We start from the raw sequence: 16,303 nt of genomic DNA, 5'->3' as shown, positions 1-16,303 counted from the left end.
GACAGTCAAGGTCAGTAAACCTTTTCTTGCCATAAAACATCTAACAGCATTTCCATAAGATACATATTAATTTGTTTCACAATAAAAAAAAAAAGTCATTGGATGAACTCAATTCAATTATGTGCAGGATTTTATTCTAATAAATATAACTAGCCCCAATTCAAAAAACCACTTCCATGCAAGATAATTTAATTTTATTTAGTTGCAACTACATATATTTCTAAGTAAGTTATGTTTATTTACTTACTTACTTAGATAGAAATCCAATCCGATGAGTCATTTTTTTGAGCTCAGATAAGCAAAATCAAATCAGACATAATTATATTTTTGATGTATTTTTCTTTTTTCTTCTCTGACTGAACACTCAACATTCAGCTCTGTTAATAACAGGATAATAAACTATTGGGACCTCATTAATTAACGCTTTATTAGAGTATCATGCGGTGAAACTTCTTATCTTTTAATTATTTTTATTAAGGTAAATCGAAGACTGTCCCTTTGGTCTAAAAGCTGGCACCACACGTTTGGAACCCTCTGCCTGTCCTCGCGCTTGCCCAAAGTGCTCACGTGCCAGCGCATCTTCAAAGGCGGAGAGCGCTGCTCGAGAGGGGGCGGAGCCTGCAGCGCCCCAAGGGGGCGGGGCCTGCAGCAGCCAAAGCGCGGAGCGGCGATAAAGTTTGTCAGTGTTGAGAACGTGTCTCACGTGGACGTTACCTGGACGGTCTGCGGACCACTAAACGGTCCCAAAATGTCACGATGGGATTTTTCCTGTGCGCGAATTTCGACGAAGGGAGGAAGCAGAAGATTTTAGCTGAGTGAAGTACCAAAAGTTCTTCAAGCAGAGTCCAGTTATTCCAAAAAGAAAAGTACAAGAGCAGCGACTCCAACAGGAAACAGGTAAAAACTAAATCCAGTCAGTGTATTCACGTGTAGAATTAAACTACACACACATATAACGTTTAGTTTCCCTCAAAGTGAAAGAGAAAAATGTGACTTATTCCATCAATGAAAAATTACTACATGGTCTTTGATAAAGAAAGTTTAAATCCCTGTTATAGCTTCTAGAAATTGTATTTTCTTTGGAATCTGAAGTGCAAATTGTAATACTATTCAGCATTAACTGTGAATAAAACACACACACACACACACACACACACACACACACACACACACACACACACACACACACACAAGGATGCAATGTTGACAGTTCACTAAAAGTTGTGTTTATGAGTGAAGCAAATTTTACACTTGTACAGTAAGTATCATGAAGGAAGTTCATTTTTAACCGTTTGTATCACATTTGACCGACTTTAAAATAATGCACATTATATTTGACTTGAGGCTGTAAAATTGGAAATTGAATCACACGTGACTATGGAAAAATGTACCATCGTGATTTTAACATCATTTTTCCTTCTGTCAAACAAGCACTGATTGCATTACTCAAAAGTACACTTATATATCACACTGTTAGTTTTAGAAAGTATATATATATATATATATATATATATATACATATATATATATATATATATATATATATATATATACTTTGTGTGTGTGTGTGTGTGTGTGTGTGTGTATTAAAGATGCTGCAAAAAAAGCTTATAAATATCAAATAAGTTTCAATAAAGAGTGCTAAGAATTACAGGATGAACATCATGTTGGTCAATTCATTCATTGATTTTTATACTCTGTTATCTCTGAATTAATGCACTAAAACAACAGACTAATCAGATTTGTCTTAATATGAAAATCGTAATTTTGAATACATTACTTTCCTTGCAAAGATTTTAAAATTAACATTTGTACAATTTAAATTAGATTTTTAAAATTTACACAGTAATGATGAAAGAACAACAAAGCCCACATTTATACGTACACAAACACTGAGGTACATAAGAAATTTGTACTGTACAGATCATATATTAACAACTGACATATGCCTGAAGAACTGATAATTCAGTGAATTACTAAATCACCTTAGAATCCCAGAGAATTGTACTATTTTGCACAGGTGTCACATTTATTTTGGCACGCTGGTGTCAAACTCGAAAACTTGTGATTTACTTTGTGTATCAGTTAACATTTTATTTTAGACATATTTTTATTATTACAGGATGCAAAATGTGTCTCTTTTTGTTCTGCTGCAACACTTACATAAAGAAAACAAAGAAGGCCGTAAAAATAGTTTTAAGATCAATGCAGGATAATGGTTGCCATCACCTTAAAAAACAAACAAATAAACAAATCAATAAAAAGTTATCCTCTATTTTTTATCTCGTAATTCAGGAATGTTAATTATTTGATAAAATAAACTCAAATGTTTTATGTATTTTCTGCCCACTCACATGATTAATAAGAATTTTAAAAACAGCCCCCTTGCGCATCTTGCTATTTAATGTGAAATAATGAATTCATGTTTTCCAGCTGCAAATGAATTAATGTCAGAGACCCTCTTAAATCACTAAAACAGGAAAACCTGCCATCAGTATCTACATGCTGCACCTCGGTGATTGAATCATCACAATAATGTACACAGCAATAATCAGCCAGCATTGAAAATGCAGTATTTGTTTTTAAAAAATGCTTGGATACCCTTTTAAAAAACTGAATATTTCATTTTTGATTGCATTAAATGCCAAAAGTTGCCCCAACAAGTAAAATAATTTAAAACACAAAATAATGGCTAAGTACACCCAGTTTTACATAAGTACAGATACTTCATTTGTCATTGTAACCAGTACAACGAAAAGGTAAGGTGCAAGCTTTTCAGTGCAAATATAAACCACGTAAAGACTTTAATGGTCTGGAGAATAAAAGAAAAATAAACATAATATTTAATCAAATGAAAGAACAATATCCACAGTGCAAATTAAAAAAGAAAAAAATAAAGAATGGGACAAAAGAATAAAATAAGTATATAGTAGCACATCACAGCACAAGTAAATCATCATTTTTAGGGGTGAGGTTGCTGTAAATAAACCAATGAAAAATTATGATGCAAGTATTTGTTTTCACTTTAAAGACTAGGATTGAAATATATCTATATATATATCTATATATATCTATATATATATCTATATATATATCTATATATATATATATATATATATATATATATATATATATATATATATATATATATATATATATATATATATATATATATATATATATATAGCCTTTTTTCTTCTTTAATTTTGATTTGATGTCATTAAAAATACACTCATTTGCACACGTCGCGAATTTTTCCTTGCTTGCTTATCTGCCTTGTAGTGAGATTAATTGAAAAGTATTGAGCTAATTAACACAAAACATCTTTAATTTGGCAGAATGAGGCATCTGCAGGATTTCTCAAAAAGTTTTATACTCACTGTGGTCAATCTAATGATCACTTTTCTGATCCCGTTAACTCAAATGTTATGTGAAGCACCTGCGGACGGTCAAAGTTCAGTGTTTTTCTGCATCTGAGATGAAAAGACGAGAGTCCTTAAAGTCCTTTAACTCCAGAAGCCACCTCAAAATGTTGTGACATTTTTATTGAAAAAGTTTTTAAAGTGTTCCTGGAACATATGGCAAAATTATTAAGAGCTAAAATAACTAAATATTTTGGGAAGAGGCTTTTTTTGATAACCTACTCTGAAATATTCCAAAAACCCAGAACATTAAATAAGATGTTTTATGGAAGTTTTATTTTTTTTAAAAAGTTTCCTTTCCTTGAGTCCAAGATGACATTATGTCAGAGCAGCAGTACAAAAATAAAAGTATGTTCCTGTTCTCACATTTTTGCTTGAGCCAAAAACAAGAGAAGAATAAATTGCCATATTTGATTCACTGGATGTAGTTAAAGTTTGACATTTTTGCTTGGTAATTACCTTAAATGTTTGATTGTTACAATAGCTGATGTTTTTAGGCAGTCAGAGTCCAAAACATCATGTTAAAACTTTTTTGTCAGACCAATAATATAAGAATTCAGTTAATATGTTTTTTAAAGCATATTTTTATATTTGAGAAGCTGCAGTCATGACTTTTCCCCCCCTTGAAGGAATTATTAACTAAAATCTTTTTTCAAACTGCTGAATGCTTCAGTTATTGCTCTCTTTTACTGAAGAAGAATGATAGAAAACGTTGGCTGTAGGAATGCTGTGTGGGTCTCAGCGTTGCTCCCTCCCTGCGCCTCTTCCAGATGGCAGACTTGTAAACCAGGTGATGTGTCAGGTCTTGGCCGGACAGGTTTTATGACCGGAGTTCTGTCATTGTTCTGTACCATCCTCCACCACCTGGGCTGCTGAACCCTTCAGGGCCCCCGTGCCAGCTGTTTCCCAGCTCTTCAGAGGAGGATGCTCCCGTTTGTTTACAGTCACATATCAGCGAGATCGAACACAAAACAATCAGAACCGGTCCACTGCAGATTTGAGTTGCATTCCCAAAAATAAATCAATGCATGAACAAATTTAAATTACAGAGCTGCAGTTTTGTCTCCAAGCGGATGTGAAATAAATCAGTTTGACCTTTAGCACCTGACCTTTCATTCGAGGATTCCAAACTAATTGCTTTGTGATTTTATTGTAACGGGAGCAGAGCTGACTGATCTTTTGTGTGAGATACGTCGCTGCTAATCCTCTTTGGTTTGGTTTGTATTGACTCAACAAATTGAAATCAGTTGAGGGGGATCTCCCGCTGTCAGTCTGACTGACACCACAGGCTGATGGGAAACCGTGTGCAGCTCCGCCTTCCTGCAAGGGAGCTGGATCACAGGTCTCAAACTGCTGGCCTGGGGGCTGAGTGCAGCCCGTGAACCAGATGATTATGGCCTGCAGTATGATTTTAAAGTTGTACATTTAACTCTCAGAACAATCCCCAGTGAGTGCTACGAAAATTATATTTTGACCTTCATCAAGTGTATGTATGTGTGTGTGTGTGTTGGGGCAGTTACATGATTCCTTCTGTTTTTCCTAATTATGTAGACATTAACTCAAAATGTAGCAACATGGGGTCCTAGCGCCAGTGCATCCCCACCTCCTGAAAGTATCAACTGATACTGCATAACGGCGGGAGTAAATCTTTAATAATGAAATACCTCAAATAAAAAAAAGGGGCCAATATCAGAGTGGAATTATTTCTTCTTCATGCACATCTTCACATGGTGTACTACCACTGTGCAAAGATTCAGTGATATCTACCAGGCGGTTTAAGAGGAGTTGTGCTTACAAGATTTGTGGACAGATGGTCGTCTTGTCCATGAATAGAGTGGTATCAGCAGTAAATATCACCATGACCTATAACACCCACGGGGACTCAGTCATTCTCAAACATAAGGACACCAGTGTCCCACACAAACATTTAACTACAGTTTTGATATATGTATGTATAAGGCAGCACGGTGGCTCAATGGTTAGCACTGTTGCCTCACAGCATGAAGGTCATGGGATCAATTCCCACCTGTGACCTTTCTGTTTGGAGTTTGCATGTTCTCCCCGTGTCTGCATGGGTTCTCTCCGGAAGCTCCAGCTTCCTCTCACATCCAAAGACACGCAGGTTAGGTGGACTGGAAACTTTAAATTGTGCGGGTGTGAACGTGTTTCTTTGTCTATATTATGTGGCCCTGCGACAATTTTGCGTCCTGTCCAAGATGTACCCTACCTCACACCCTATGACTGCTGGGATAGGCTCAAGCCCCTCGTGGCCCAATGTTGGATAAGCAGTTGAAGATGCGTGTGAGTGAGTGTATGTGTATATATAGTCGATAAATATAGGAAAACTAGGTCAGCTAAATATAGAATAACACCAATTAAATTCCATGGTTTTCTTTTATTATTATATTTTGAATCATTTTCAAATTTATTAGAAAATTCAAATATATTTTTAATAACTGCTGAAGGCAAACCAGGGGACCATCGTCCACAGTCTGGGAGCCTCTGGTCTGGATGGACCAGGTGGACAGGATGATTCCAATATACCCTATCAAAACGTTTGTTTGCCAGGTGTAAAATCCTTGAATTACAATATTGATAGAAAGCTAGAAAGTCTTTAGTGTGTAAAATTTTAAGGCAAAGGCTAAATGCCCAACCGTTGGGCAGATAAATCATACATTGAACATTACACGCACAACCGTTGGGCAGATAAATATAATGTCTTACCTTATTCGCACAACCGTTGGGCAGATAAATCATACATTGAACATTACACGCACAACTGTTGGGCAGATAAATATAATGTCTTATCTTATTTGCCCAACCATGATCGTGTATTTGACACATGTTGTGCATCTAAACTACGTTTTTTACACCACTTTTTAAGGCTCTATTGTGGCGTATGTTTGACACATTTAATGTCACTGTCTTTAATTACTGCGAAAACACCGCAATGGATCAAAACAGACAAACTTCAGAAGCATTTTGAACGGAAGCCTCTTAACGACGATGAAACAGTTTTTGAACAAAATGCTGCTTGTTGCCTGTAAGATGGTGTTAGTTTGACACAGTTCCCTGGGTGCAATGAGCCGAACAGAACCGCTTTAGATCACAGCCCCTCCGTAGGGTGAGAACCCTCCTGCAGCCGGCGAAAAAATATCGACCTTTTTTCCCTCCCGCGTTGAAACCGGAAGTGAGCTTACAAGCGCGCTCATTGGTCGGTTGTGGTTGAGCATATATGCTCGCGTATTTACTTTACTGAACCAACAGTTGGGCGTATAGCCACTCTGAAAAATTTAAAGCACCACCAATTTTGTGCTTTTCTGTAGAATAATCAGTCGAGTGAGTCATTCATTTTTTTACACAGCTGGCTCTTACGCATCCTTTCACTTCAAAGATTCAACAACAGACTCTTCATTTATCCACATTTCTTGTTTGTTAATACCACCGCCTGCTCATGACTTGGATAACGTGCATTTTGGCTCATTTGACTCACATTTTGTTCATTGCATGAATTTCTCATCGTTCTGCAACTCCTTCTTTCCGACCTCCTTAAAGCAAAGTCATGGCTTGATATGACTTTTAATTCAACAGTCAATCGACTATTTTATTTGATTTAGCGCAATTATCGAAAATGTAGAGTAGAGTAGAGTAACTTTATTGATCCCCAGGGGGAAATTAAGGTGTCAAGTAGCTTACACAATACACATAATGCCCACATGGACATTTCAAGACACACATATACACAACAAGCATTAACACAGGTCAAAGTCAAGGGGAGGACAAAAAAAAATGTGGTGTAAAGAAACAGTGAGGCAAATGAATGAATCTTCGACAGGGAAGATTCTGATCTTGTCATTCATAGATTCATTCAGTCGTGAATGGTACATCATTAACTCCTACCAAATTTGCTGATCTATTGTTCTTTAGTACATAGAATTGCTGGATTTGATTTTGTTTGCACAATAGTTAAAGTGACGTGGAAGAACAGAAGCTGGCGAGTGGTCGGGGAGGGGGGGGGGGCGCGTTTGAACTTGAGATCGCTGATGTAGATCTTCATCAGGAGGCACATCTTCCACAAGTACTTAACCTCTTAGACCCCGGTGCGCTTTGCTTGCACAGCGTCCTATCTTAGATACGCTGTCAAACAAAGAGATCTGACGACAAAGATACCAACCTACTTTACAATTTCCTGCTGTAAAGATAATTGTAGATGTTTGAGGATGGAGGCGTGGCGGGAATGCTGAAGTCAACAGATTATTTGCGGCTTGGATTTTCTTTTTCCTATTTTTTTTTTTTTCCTGCCATATACAGGCTTTGCAGTGCAGAAAGGTCTTGTCGTGAATGTTCACAAAATTTTTAAGAATTTTCACATCACCTTTTGAAAATTTGTACAACCTTCTCTGCGGCAGTATGGGTTACGTGACGCCCTTTCGGAGCATGTGCCCGTAATTCCTGTTTCAGCGCATGCGGCCATAATTGCATGCAGAAAGTAATTGCGATGTTATTGTTGGACTCTCATTCTCAGGCTCCTGAATGCCATCAATCTGCAACGGCCCCTGCATTCTGCCGCCCGTGTTCAGGAGGCGAGCCGGTTTATGAGCTCCTTTTTGTAACTGCCCCGGAGGGCTGTTGTTGTAAATCATGTGTGATTCATTTTTTTCTTTTTTTTAAAAAGCAGGCTCTCCTGTCTGCCAGGTTCCAGCTCCACAAACCTCACAGACATACAAATAGACTTTGGCCTGCAGCCATACCTCCCTGGAACTTCTTCCTTCACCAAACTGCTCCCCTGTCAACACTCTCCTTCACTCCCCTCGCCGCCTTATGATATTGTTTTCTTTGCGCTCATCTTTGACTGTCCTCCATGGGAAGTACCTGGCAGCGGATACATGCGTCAGGCTTCTGCCTGGACATGTCCCGCTCCCCCCTTCCTCCGCTCTCTACGGTCACGCAGCGTGAGAACTGCAGTATCCATGACGATGAAGAAGGTGTGCTTGAGGTTTTGTCTGTGCAACCTTGAGTGGTTGCAAATTTTAGACGTGTTAAATGAGGAAATTTAGGTTTTGGGACAAGATGCTGGCAGCTTGAAAGGAACACAATGGCACCCGCGGGTGTTACTTTTGTCAAAATGGTGGGAGGAGTTTTAAACTTTGTTCTATGACATCATATGTAGAGAACTTTGTGATGCCCTAAACTCTTTGAGTACCAGCATAAGGTAAAATCAGTAAGATTTTAAAAGAAAGGCAGGGTTTTTTGTTTTGTAAACGTTTTATTGAATTGAGCCAATATCAGGAACAAAAAGGTCATGTTTGTAAGATAACAAAAAAAAAAAAAAAAAAAAAAAATTCACAAAAACATAAAATATATTCAGATAAATTTCATGAGCTTAGAAAAAGGACTGAAATTTGATGTGTCCTAATAAGTATAGATGGTGTAACACTAAGAGGTCTTGAATATGCAAATAAAATGCACCTAAATCCAAAGAAGACAGACATTGCAGTAAACTACAATTTAAACTGCAGGTGACTTTCCCATTCAACTGAATAAAGGGTAAAAATGGTAAATGGACTGCATTTATATAGTGCCTTTCCATCTGCATCAGACACTCAAAGCGCTTTACAATAATGCCTCACATTCACCCCGACGTGAGGCTGCTGCCATGCAAGGCGCCCACTGCACACCGAGAGCAACTGGAGGATTAATATATATACATATATATATATATATATATATATATATATATACATATATATATATATATATATACATATATATATATATATATACATATATATATATATATACATATATATATATATATACATATACATATATATATATATACACATACATACATACATATATATATATATATATATATATATATACATATATATATATATATATATATATATATATACACACACACACACACACACACACACACACACACACACACACACACACACACACACACACACACACATATGAAATAGAAAGTGAAAGCTTTTCATCTTGGACTTGTAGATTGTTGTGACATCATATGCATAAGTCTAATTCTTAGATACCAAAAAAACAAAGAAACAAACAAAAAAACTTAAAATCTGATCTGGATCACCACCTAACGGATGATCCAGGTAAAGCTGCTTGTTTTGATGTGGCGTTTCCATTTCGTTATCAATGCTGTAGGAGGAGCTATATGCACCACATGTTAGTTTTGGAGGAATTTTTATTTTCTATTATACAACCCCAGTTCCAATAAAGCTGGGACATTTTGTGAAATGTAAATAAAAACAGAATACAATGATTTGCAAATCCTCTTCAACTTATATTCAATTGAATACACCACAAAGACAAGATATTTAATGTTCAAACTGATAAACTTTATTGTTCTTGTGCAAATATTTGCTCATTTTGAAATGGATGCCTAAAGCTGGGACAGTGGTATGTTTACCACTGTGTTACATCACCTTTCCTTCTAACAACACCCAATAAGCATTTGGGAACTGAGGACACTAATTGTGAGTGTCATGATTGGGTATAAAAGGAGCAAAAGGCTCAGCTATTCACAAGCAAAGATGGGGTGAGGATCACCACTTTGTGAACAACTGCGTGAAAAAATAGTCCAGCAGTTTAATGCCGCGTTCACACCGGGCGCGATCAGACGCTACAAATTCGCAGGGGTCGCGTGGCGACGGACGCGCCTCCTTTGCCCGGTATGTCACTCTGTCATAATTGTGTTTAGAACCAGTCACCATTTGTTTTATTATACATCTGTGTAATTAATAAGTAAAATAATCTCCATGGACGATTCGCTCCCGCTGCTACAGGGCTGCTGCTCACTCCAAAAACTCTGTCATAATTGTGAAATAAAGGACAAAAGAGACATAAGTCCTACTCACAGGCTCCTACCAGATACAGGACATGTTCACATCCTCAGTCAAACTCCAGACATCTCCACGTCACTACATATTCAGTCCTTGATTGGTCATCGCGGCTCGACGAGACGAAAAAGTTCCGATTTTTCAACTTGAGGAGGAGAGCAACGCGACATGATGCGACGCAATATCGCGCCACAAACGCGGCAATCGCTCAAAATCGCTTCACTCGCATCACTTCATTCGCGTCCATTGCATCGCGCTGCATGACGTGGCGCCAAAATGCGTCGTTCCATAGGGATTACATGGCAACCTGTCGCTGCTGTCGCTTACGTCATGCCCGGTGTGAACGCAGCATAAGAACAATGTTTCTCAATGTTCAATTACAATGAAATTAGGGATTCCATCATCTACAGTCCATAATATAATCAGAAGATTCAGAGAATTTGGAGAACTTTCTAGACGTATGCGGCAAGGCAAAAAGCCAACACTGAATGTCCGTGACCTTCAGCACTGCATTAAAAACCAGCATCATTGTGTAAAGGATCTTACCGCGTGGGCTCAGGAACACTTCAGAAAATAATATCAGTTAACACAGTTCGTCGCTACATCTACAAGTGCAAGTTAAAACTCTTCCATACAAAGCGAAAGCCATACATCAACAACATCCAGAAACGCTGCCTTCTCTGGGCCTGAACTCATTTAAAATGGACAGACACAAAGTGGAAAAGTGTGCTGTGGTCTGATGAGTCCACATTTCACATTGTTTTTGGAAATCATGGACGTCATGTCCTCTGGACAAAAGATGAAACAGACCATCCAGATTGTTACCAGCGCAAATTTCAAAAGCCAGCATCTGTGATGGTATGGGGGTATGTTAGTACCCATGGCATGGACAACTTACACATCTCTGATGGCACCATCAATGCTGAAAGGTACATCCAGGTTTTGGAGCGACACATGCTGCCATCCAAGCAACGTCTTTTTCAGGGACGTCCCTGCTTATTTCAGCAAGACAATGCCAAGCCACAACAAGTTACAACAGCGTGGCTTCATAGTAAAAGAGTACTAGACTGGCCTGCCTGCAGTCCAGACCTGTTGCCCATTGAAAATGTGTGGCACATTATGAAGCGCAAAATACAACAACGGAGACCCCGGACTGTTGAACAACTGAAGTCATACATCAAGCAAGAATGGGAAAGAATTCCACCTACAAAGCATCAATAATTAGTGTCCTCAGTTCCCAAACGCTTATTGAGTGTTGTTAGAAGGAAAGGTGATGTAACACAGTGATAAACATACCACTGTCCCAGCTTTTTTGAAATGTGTTGCAGGCATCCATTTCAAAATGAGCAAATATTTGCACAAAAACAATAAAGTTGATCACTTTGAACATTAAATATCTTGTCTTTGTGGTGTATTCAATTGAATATAGGCTGAAGAGGATTTGCACATCATTTTATTCTGTTTTTATTTACATTTTACACAACATCTCAACTTCATTAGAATTGGGGTTGTAATAAGCAGATTAACTATGAGGAGAAATAGTATTTTTTTTTAAAGCCCTCGAGAACTCTGGTTTTCAAAGACTGTCCAGTTATAAACAAAATGCAACTGAGTGGATATCTGACGTCAAGAAATAATATTTGTCCTTCTGTTCTGCAGGTTCTGGAACCATCACCTTCTTACCATGTGCTAATCTGCTCATCGTGACCCAAAAGACATCGAACAACGCTTTAAAGCTGCCACACTCATCATCAGTCTTCTTCCTGCAACAGCTGCACTGATGACTCACCCCTATGAGCCCTGGTTACGGACAGCACCACCTAGTGGCAGCTCAGAAGACATGAACATCCCTTCCTTTTGGGAGCTCCACACTGGACCAGGGAGCTGGATGGACCTGCAGACAGGTCAGGGTGTTAGCTTACCCTCCATGAGTGCAGGGAGCTCCATGGGCCTCCAGCCCGCTTTGGGGCCTCCGTATGGGTCGGACCCACAGCTGTGCACGCTGCCTCCCGCTCAGCACGCTCCAGCCTCACACTCATCTCACCTTTACACACAGGATGGCTTCAAGATGGAGCCAATGGCCCCTGACATGCTGCAGCAAGAGCCATTTTCCCTTGAAGAGCCGCAGGAGAGTGCCGTGTCAGCTCGACCAAAGCCCCAGCGGCGCTCCTCCTCCAGGGCTGGCGGCCAGGCGGTGTGCCGCTGCCCCAACTGCCTCCAGGCTGAACAGCTGGGCCAAAGCACTGACGACAGCAGGAGGAAACATTTGCACAACTGCCACATCCCGGGCTGCGGCAAAGCCTACGCCAAGACCTCCCACCTGAAGGCCCACCTCCGGTGGCACAGCGGGGATCGGCCTTTTGTCTGCAACTGGCTCTTCTGCGGCAAGCGGTTCCCCCGCTCAGACGAACTGCAACGTCACCTTCAGACACACACCGGCGCCAAGAAGTTCAGCTGCTCCTTATGCCCCAGGGTGTTTTTGCGAAATGACCACCTCGCCAAGCACATGCGCACACACGAAGCCCCGACGGGACAAGGGGAGGAGCGGGTGAACGGAGACGGGAGGATAGACAAGGCCTTTGAAGGTCCCACGCCTCAGTCGTCCTCACACGCGTCTGCTTCAGACACCACAGAGCCGTCACTGAAGCTCAAATGTGAGATAGACCCCTCAGTGCCCAGCGTGGTGGGGCAGTCGGGCTAACGGCATCGACTCCACCAAACGAACGGTTTACCTGTTATTAGAGAGAAAATAGGAATGTTTTAGATTCGTATGGAGGAACGCTGGACGGAATAGGTGTTCCTCTGTGGTCATGTGATTTTAAACCAGATATTCCACCAAATACCAGGAGACATTCCTCTGTGTTTACCACGGCTGAGCCGAAGCCGCCGCATCTTACAAGACTACAAGATCTCGCCGGAGCGGGAATAAGTTAAATTGAAGGTGGCCTGTTGAACTTATTTACACTCAAAATCAATCAGACGTGTCCAACATTCAAGGACAAGCATGAGAAGATAAGATCAGGAGTCTACTGAGCAAATTATGACAATACACTGGAATCATAATATCATATCATATAAATCTCATAAATAGCAGCTGGGATTTCATGAGTCTTTTACAGTATATGGAAAAAAGAAACAAACAAGAAAACAGTCATCAACAGCCGGACATTTTTCAGGTTTGACGACGGAACACAAGAAGACAAATAACTGCTGAAAACTGCTTTTTGAACCTTGAAGTGGTCAAAAACAGGTCAAAATACGGCATCATCATCCGCTTGCGTCTGGTAAGAAGGACGAGAAGATGAAGCAAATAACCAAAAGTGGAAGAGGAGGGAGGAACAAAATCAGTCTGGTCAAACAGATGTTCGTTTCTGTTGTGGCATGCTGATGACAGTGCTGTATTTGGCGTAAACACGACTCCACAGAGCCGTCCTGCCTTGTGTCAACACCACAGGCTGCTGCTGCTGAAATGAATCCTCCAGTGCGGACGTGCAGCTCTTCACCAGTTGTCTGTGCCGGCACACAACGTGCAGCTTTGCAATGACTTGAAACAGGATGTTTGTGTCTTTGAATGTGCAACAGAAAGTCTTCAATCTGTGCCTAATAAAGTGGCTTAACACAGCTTCTTCCACAAAAACACAATCAGCCCAGATTCTTTTGCGTGTCAGATCATCGGCAAAGAATGTGCAATTCGCATATCACTCAGCACGTTTTATTCGCAGATGTTTGGTGCTTCTGAAGCTGCAGTTTTCTACGATTTACAACGAGGAAGAAAAAAAAATGAGGTTGTGCAGAATGCAGTGCCAAAATGGTTCATTTCTTTTTCTGTGCAATGAACAAGCAGGCAAAATACAGTTTTGGCACTCCAATAAACTGAAATTAACTGCAGTTCAAATGTTATAACTATACAAATGTACAACACAACAAGCAGGAATAGTTTAGGTAACTTTTGTGGGATCACTAACAACTTTCCTAATCAATATTGTGTGATCAGTAGTTCATTATGTGCAGTTTTATAATTCAAAACTCTTATTAGGATGTTTGTAAAGCATCACACGCGTGTCGATACGTTATGAACCTTACAGACTCTCAATTTATATATAGATGGAAGAGGGAGACAGCATGTAACAACAGTAAGATATTGTGTCCTGGCAGTTAATATTTTACATAGATTTATTTTGTTTTCTTCATTGTTGGTCAGTAGATTAAAATAGAAAATATTTTTCATTGATTGCTGTAGTGAATATTTTAGTTGTGCAAATGTTTATTGTGTGATAATAACTTGTATTTAAAGTTCTTTATTAAATAAAAACATTATGTGTCCCTGTCAAGGTGTTGGCTGATTATTCTATTTTTCTGTGTTTGGATAAAGGTCCACTGCATTATTACACTACTACTACTACTACTACTACTACTACTTTATTTTTAAACTGCATAACAGTTTGGAAGTTTGTATTTTGCATAATTAAAAATTAGTTGTTTTTTTAATGTTTGCAAATAATCCTTATGTAAACAAATTCACAGCTTGTAAAATCTTAACAGTTTAGTTTTAATGATTGTCTTGTTTCAGCCAATTTAGCAACAGTTCATTTTATCAATTTTGTAATAGTAAAGGTGTCATAAATATTGTGCTTTCTTTTTTTACCTTAAGCTGCACACTTAAAAAGTGGTGAAGTTGCATGTAAAAAGGCTGAAAGATTCCATATTTGCACTGAGAGCGGGGAAACTCACTGCTATGTGCAATTTAGTTCTGAAACAGCTTGTTTAAGACATATGTGACATACGTTACAGAAATCCATATTCTGGAGGCTGGGGGTGCGACAAGCTGCATTTCAGACAACTGTTCTTTGAATCCGAACATGCAATTTATAAGACAAAAATGTAGCCAAAATAGCAGAATACAGAAAACGCAAACACCTGCATCAATTCTACAGAAGGTAGTCACATCAAAAAAATGTTGCAAATTCATTAAATGTTTGCACACACAGAGAACACAAACAAGTTAAACCTTTTCAGCACATGTAAAAATTGAATTTGATCAATTAAAAGTAAAAACCTTTTGGGCAAAACCCTCTTTTTGTGTTGTTGGTACTTCTAGTGCGTTGTGGCTATTTGTAACACATGTAGCACATCTTATTTTCACTAACATCTGGAATAGAGTGGAGCCTTTGCTGCACATTTAAGCAGCATCTGTCACCATCTAGTGGGCAATGTGAGCATTTTGGTACATTTCATACTTGGAAACCCAAAATTCAGGGCTGAAAAAAGGTATTTATAAATGTCAGAAATGCATGACTTTTTTTTGCAGGCAGATATTTGACTTCCCAGTATTAATGACCAAATGAACAAATTGTTGCAGACAACACACTACTTTAAAAATTATTTTTTGTTGACTGTTTTATGATGAATGTTTGACGTGTTCTCACGTCTTGGGGCTTCGGCTCATGTAAGTCAAAGTGTTGTGTGTTGGGGGGGGTGTGGCTGGATATTTTGGTGTTCTTTTCTTTTCTTTGCTCTCCAGGTGGCATGAAAACTGATTTGTCTGTGGAGAAGGTGCTGGCTGAAGAGTCCTTCACCCTCATCAACATTATGTGCAGCACCTGTGGATGGTGCTCACATGCAACCTTAAAGACTTTCAGCTGAAGCAGATAATTAGATGGCGTTCTGCATTTAAGCCATGTGTGATTCAAGCAGAATTGCCGGAAACTCGACCTTGTGATGTTCGTTTGTGAGACGCTGAGGACCGCGCCTGGGTTTGACACATCGTGCCTGTGAAGCAGGAAGGGTGAGGGACACATGCTGTCAGCACACATCAGAGGTGATTAATTGTTTGACTACTTGTTGATAGTAACTTGGTATTTTGTTACACAGTAGATTTGAATTGTGATGAGAATTGTGCAGCTCGCTTCTCACTGCTGTGGCGTGCGGACAAGTGATCCTCCACCTGTTGTGAGAAGCTGCTCATTTGCATAAAGCTTAAAATACAGACCTGAATGTGTT

General features: G+C 39.3%; 1 protein-coding gene across 1 annotated transcript; it reads left to right on the top strand.

Moving 5' to 3' along the window:
• Positions 1 to 696: 696 nt before the first annotated feature.
• On the top strand, positions 697 to 14,630 carry LOC117526848 (transcription factor Sp6-like). Its single transcript, XM_034188926.1, has 2 exons — positions 697 to 897; positions 11,963 to 14,630. Exon 2 carries the CDS (start codon positions 12,084 to 12,086, stop codon positions 13,002 to 13,004), a length of 921 nt encoding a protein of 306 aa, XP_034044817.1. The 5' UTR covers positions 697 to 897; positions 11,963 to 12,083; the 3' UTR covers positions 13,005 to 14,630.
• The last annotated feature ends 1,673 nt before the right edge of the window (positions 14,631 to 16,303 follow it).

Source organism: Thalassophryne amazonica, chromosome 15 (assembly GCF_902500255.1).
Source record: "Thalassophryne amazonica chromosome 15, fThaAma1.1, whole genome shotgun sequence".
Classification (NCBI taxonomy): Eukaryota; Metazoa; Chordata; class Actinopteri; order Batrachoidiformes; family Batrachoididae; genus Thalassophryne; species Thalassophryne amazonica.
Note: the sequence above shows the minus strand (reverse complement) of the source record. Positions and strands in the feature narration are given on the sequence as shown.

What these genes read in the sequence shown, in the direction of transcription:
- LOC117526848 (XM_034188926.1), top strand. Translation starts at nt 12,084, where the DNA reads ATGACTCACCCCTATGAGCCCTGGTTACGGACAGCACCACCTAGTGGC.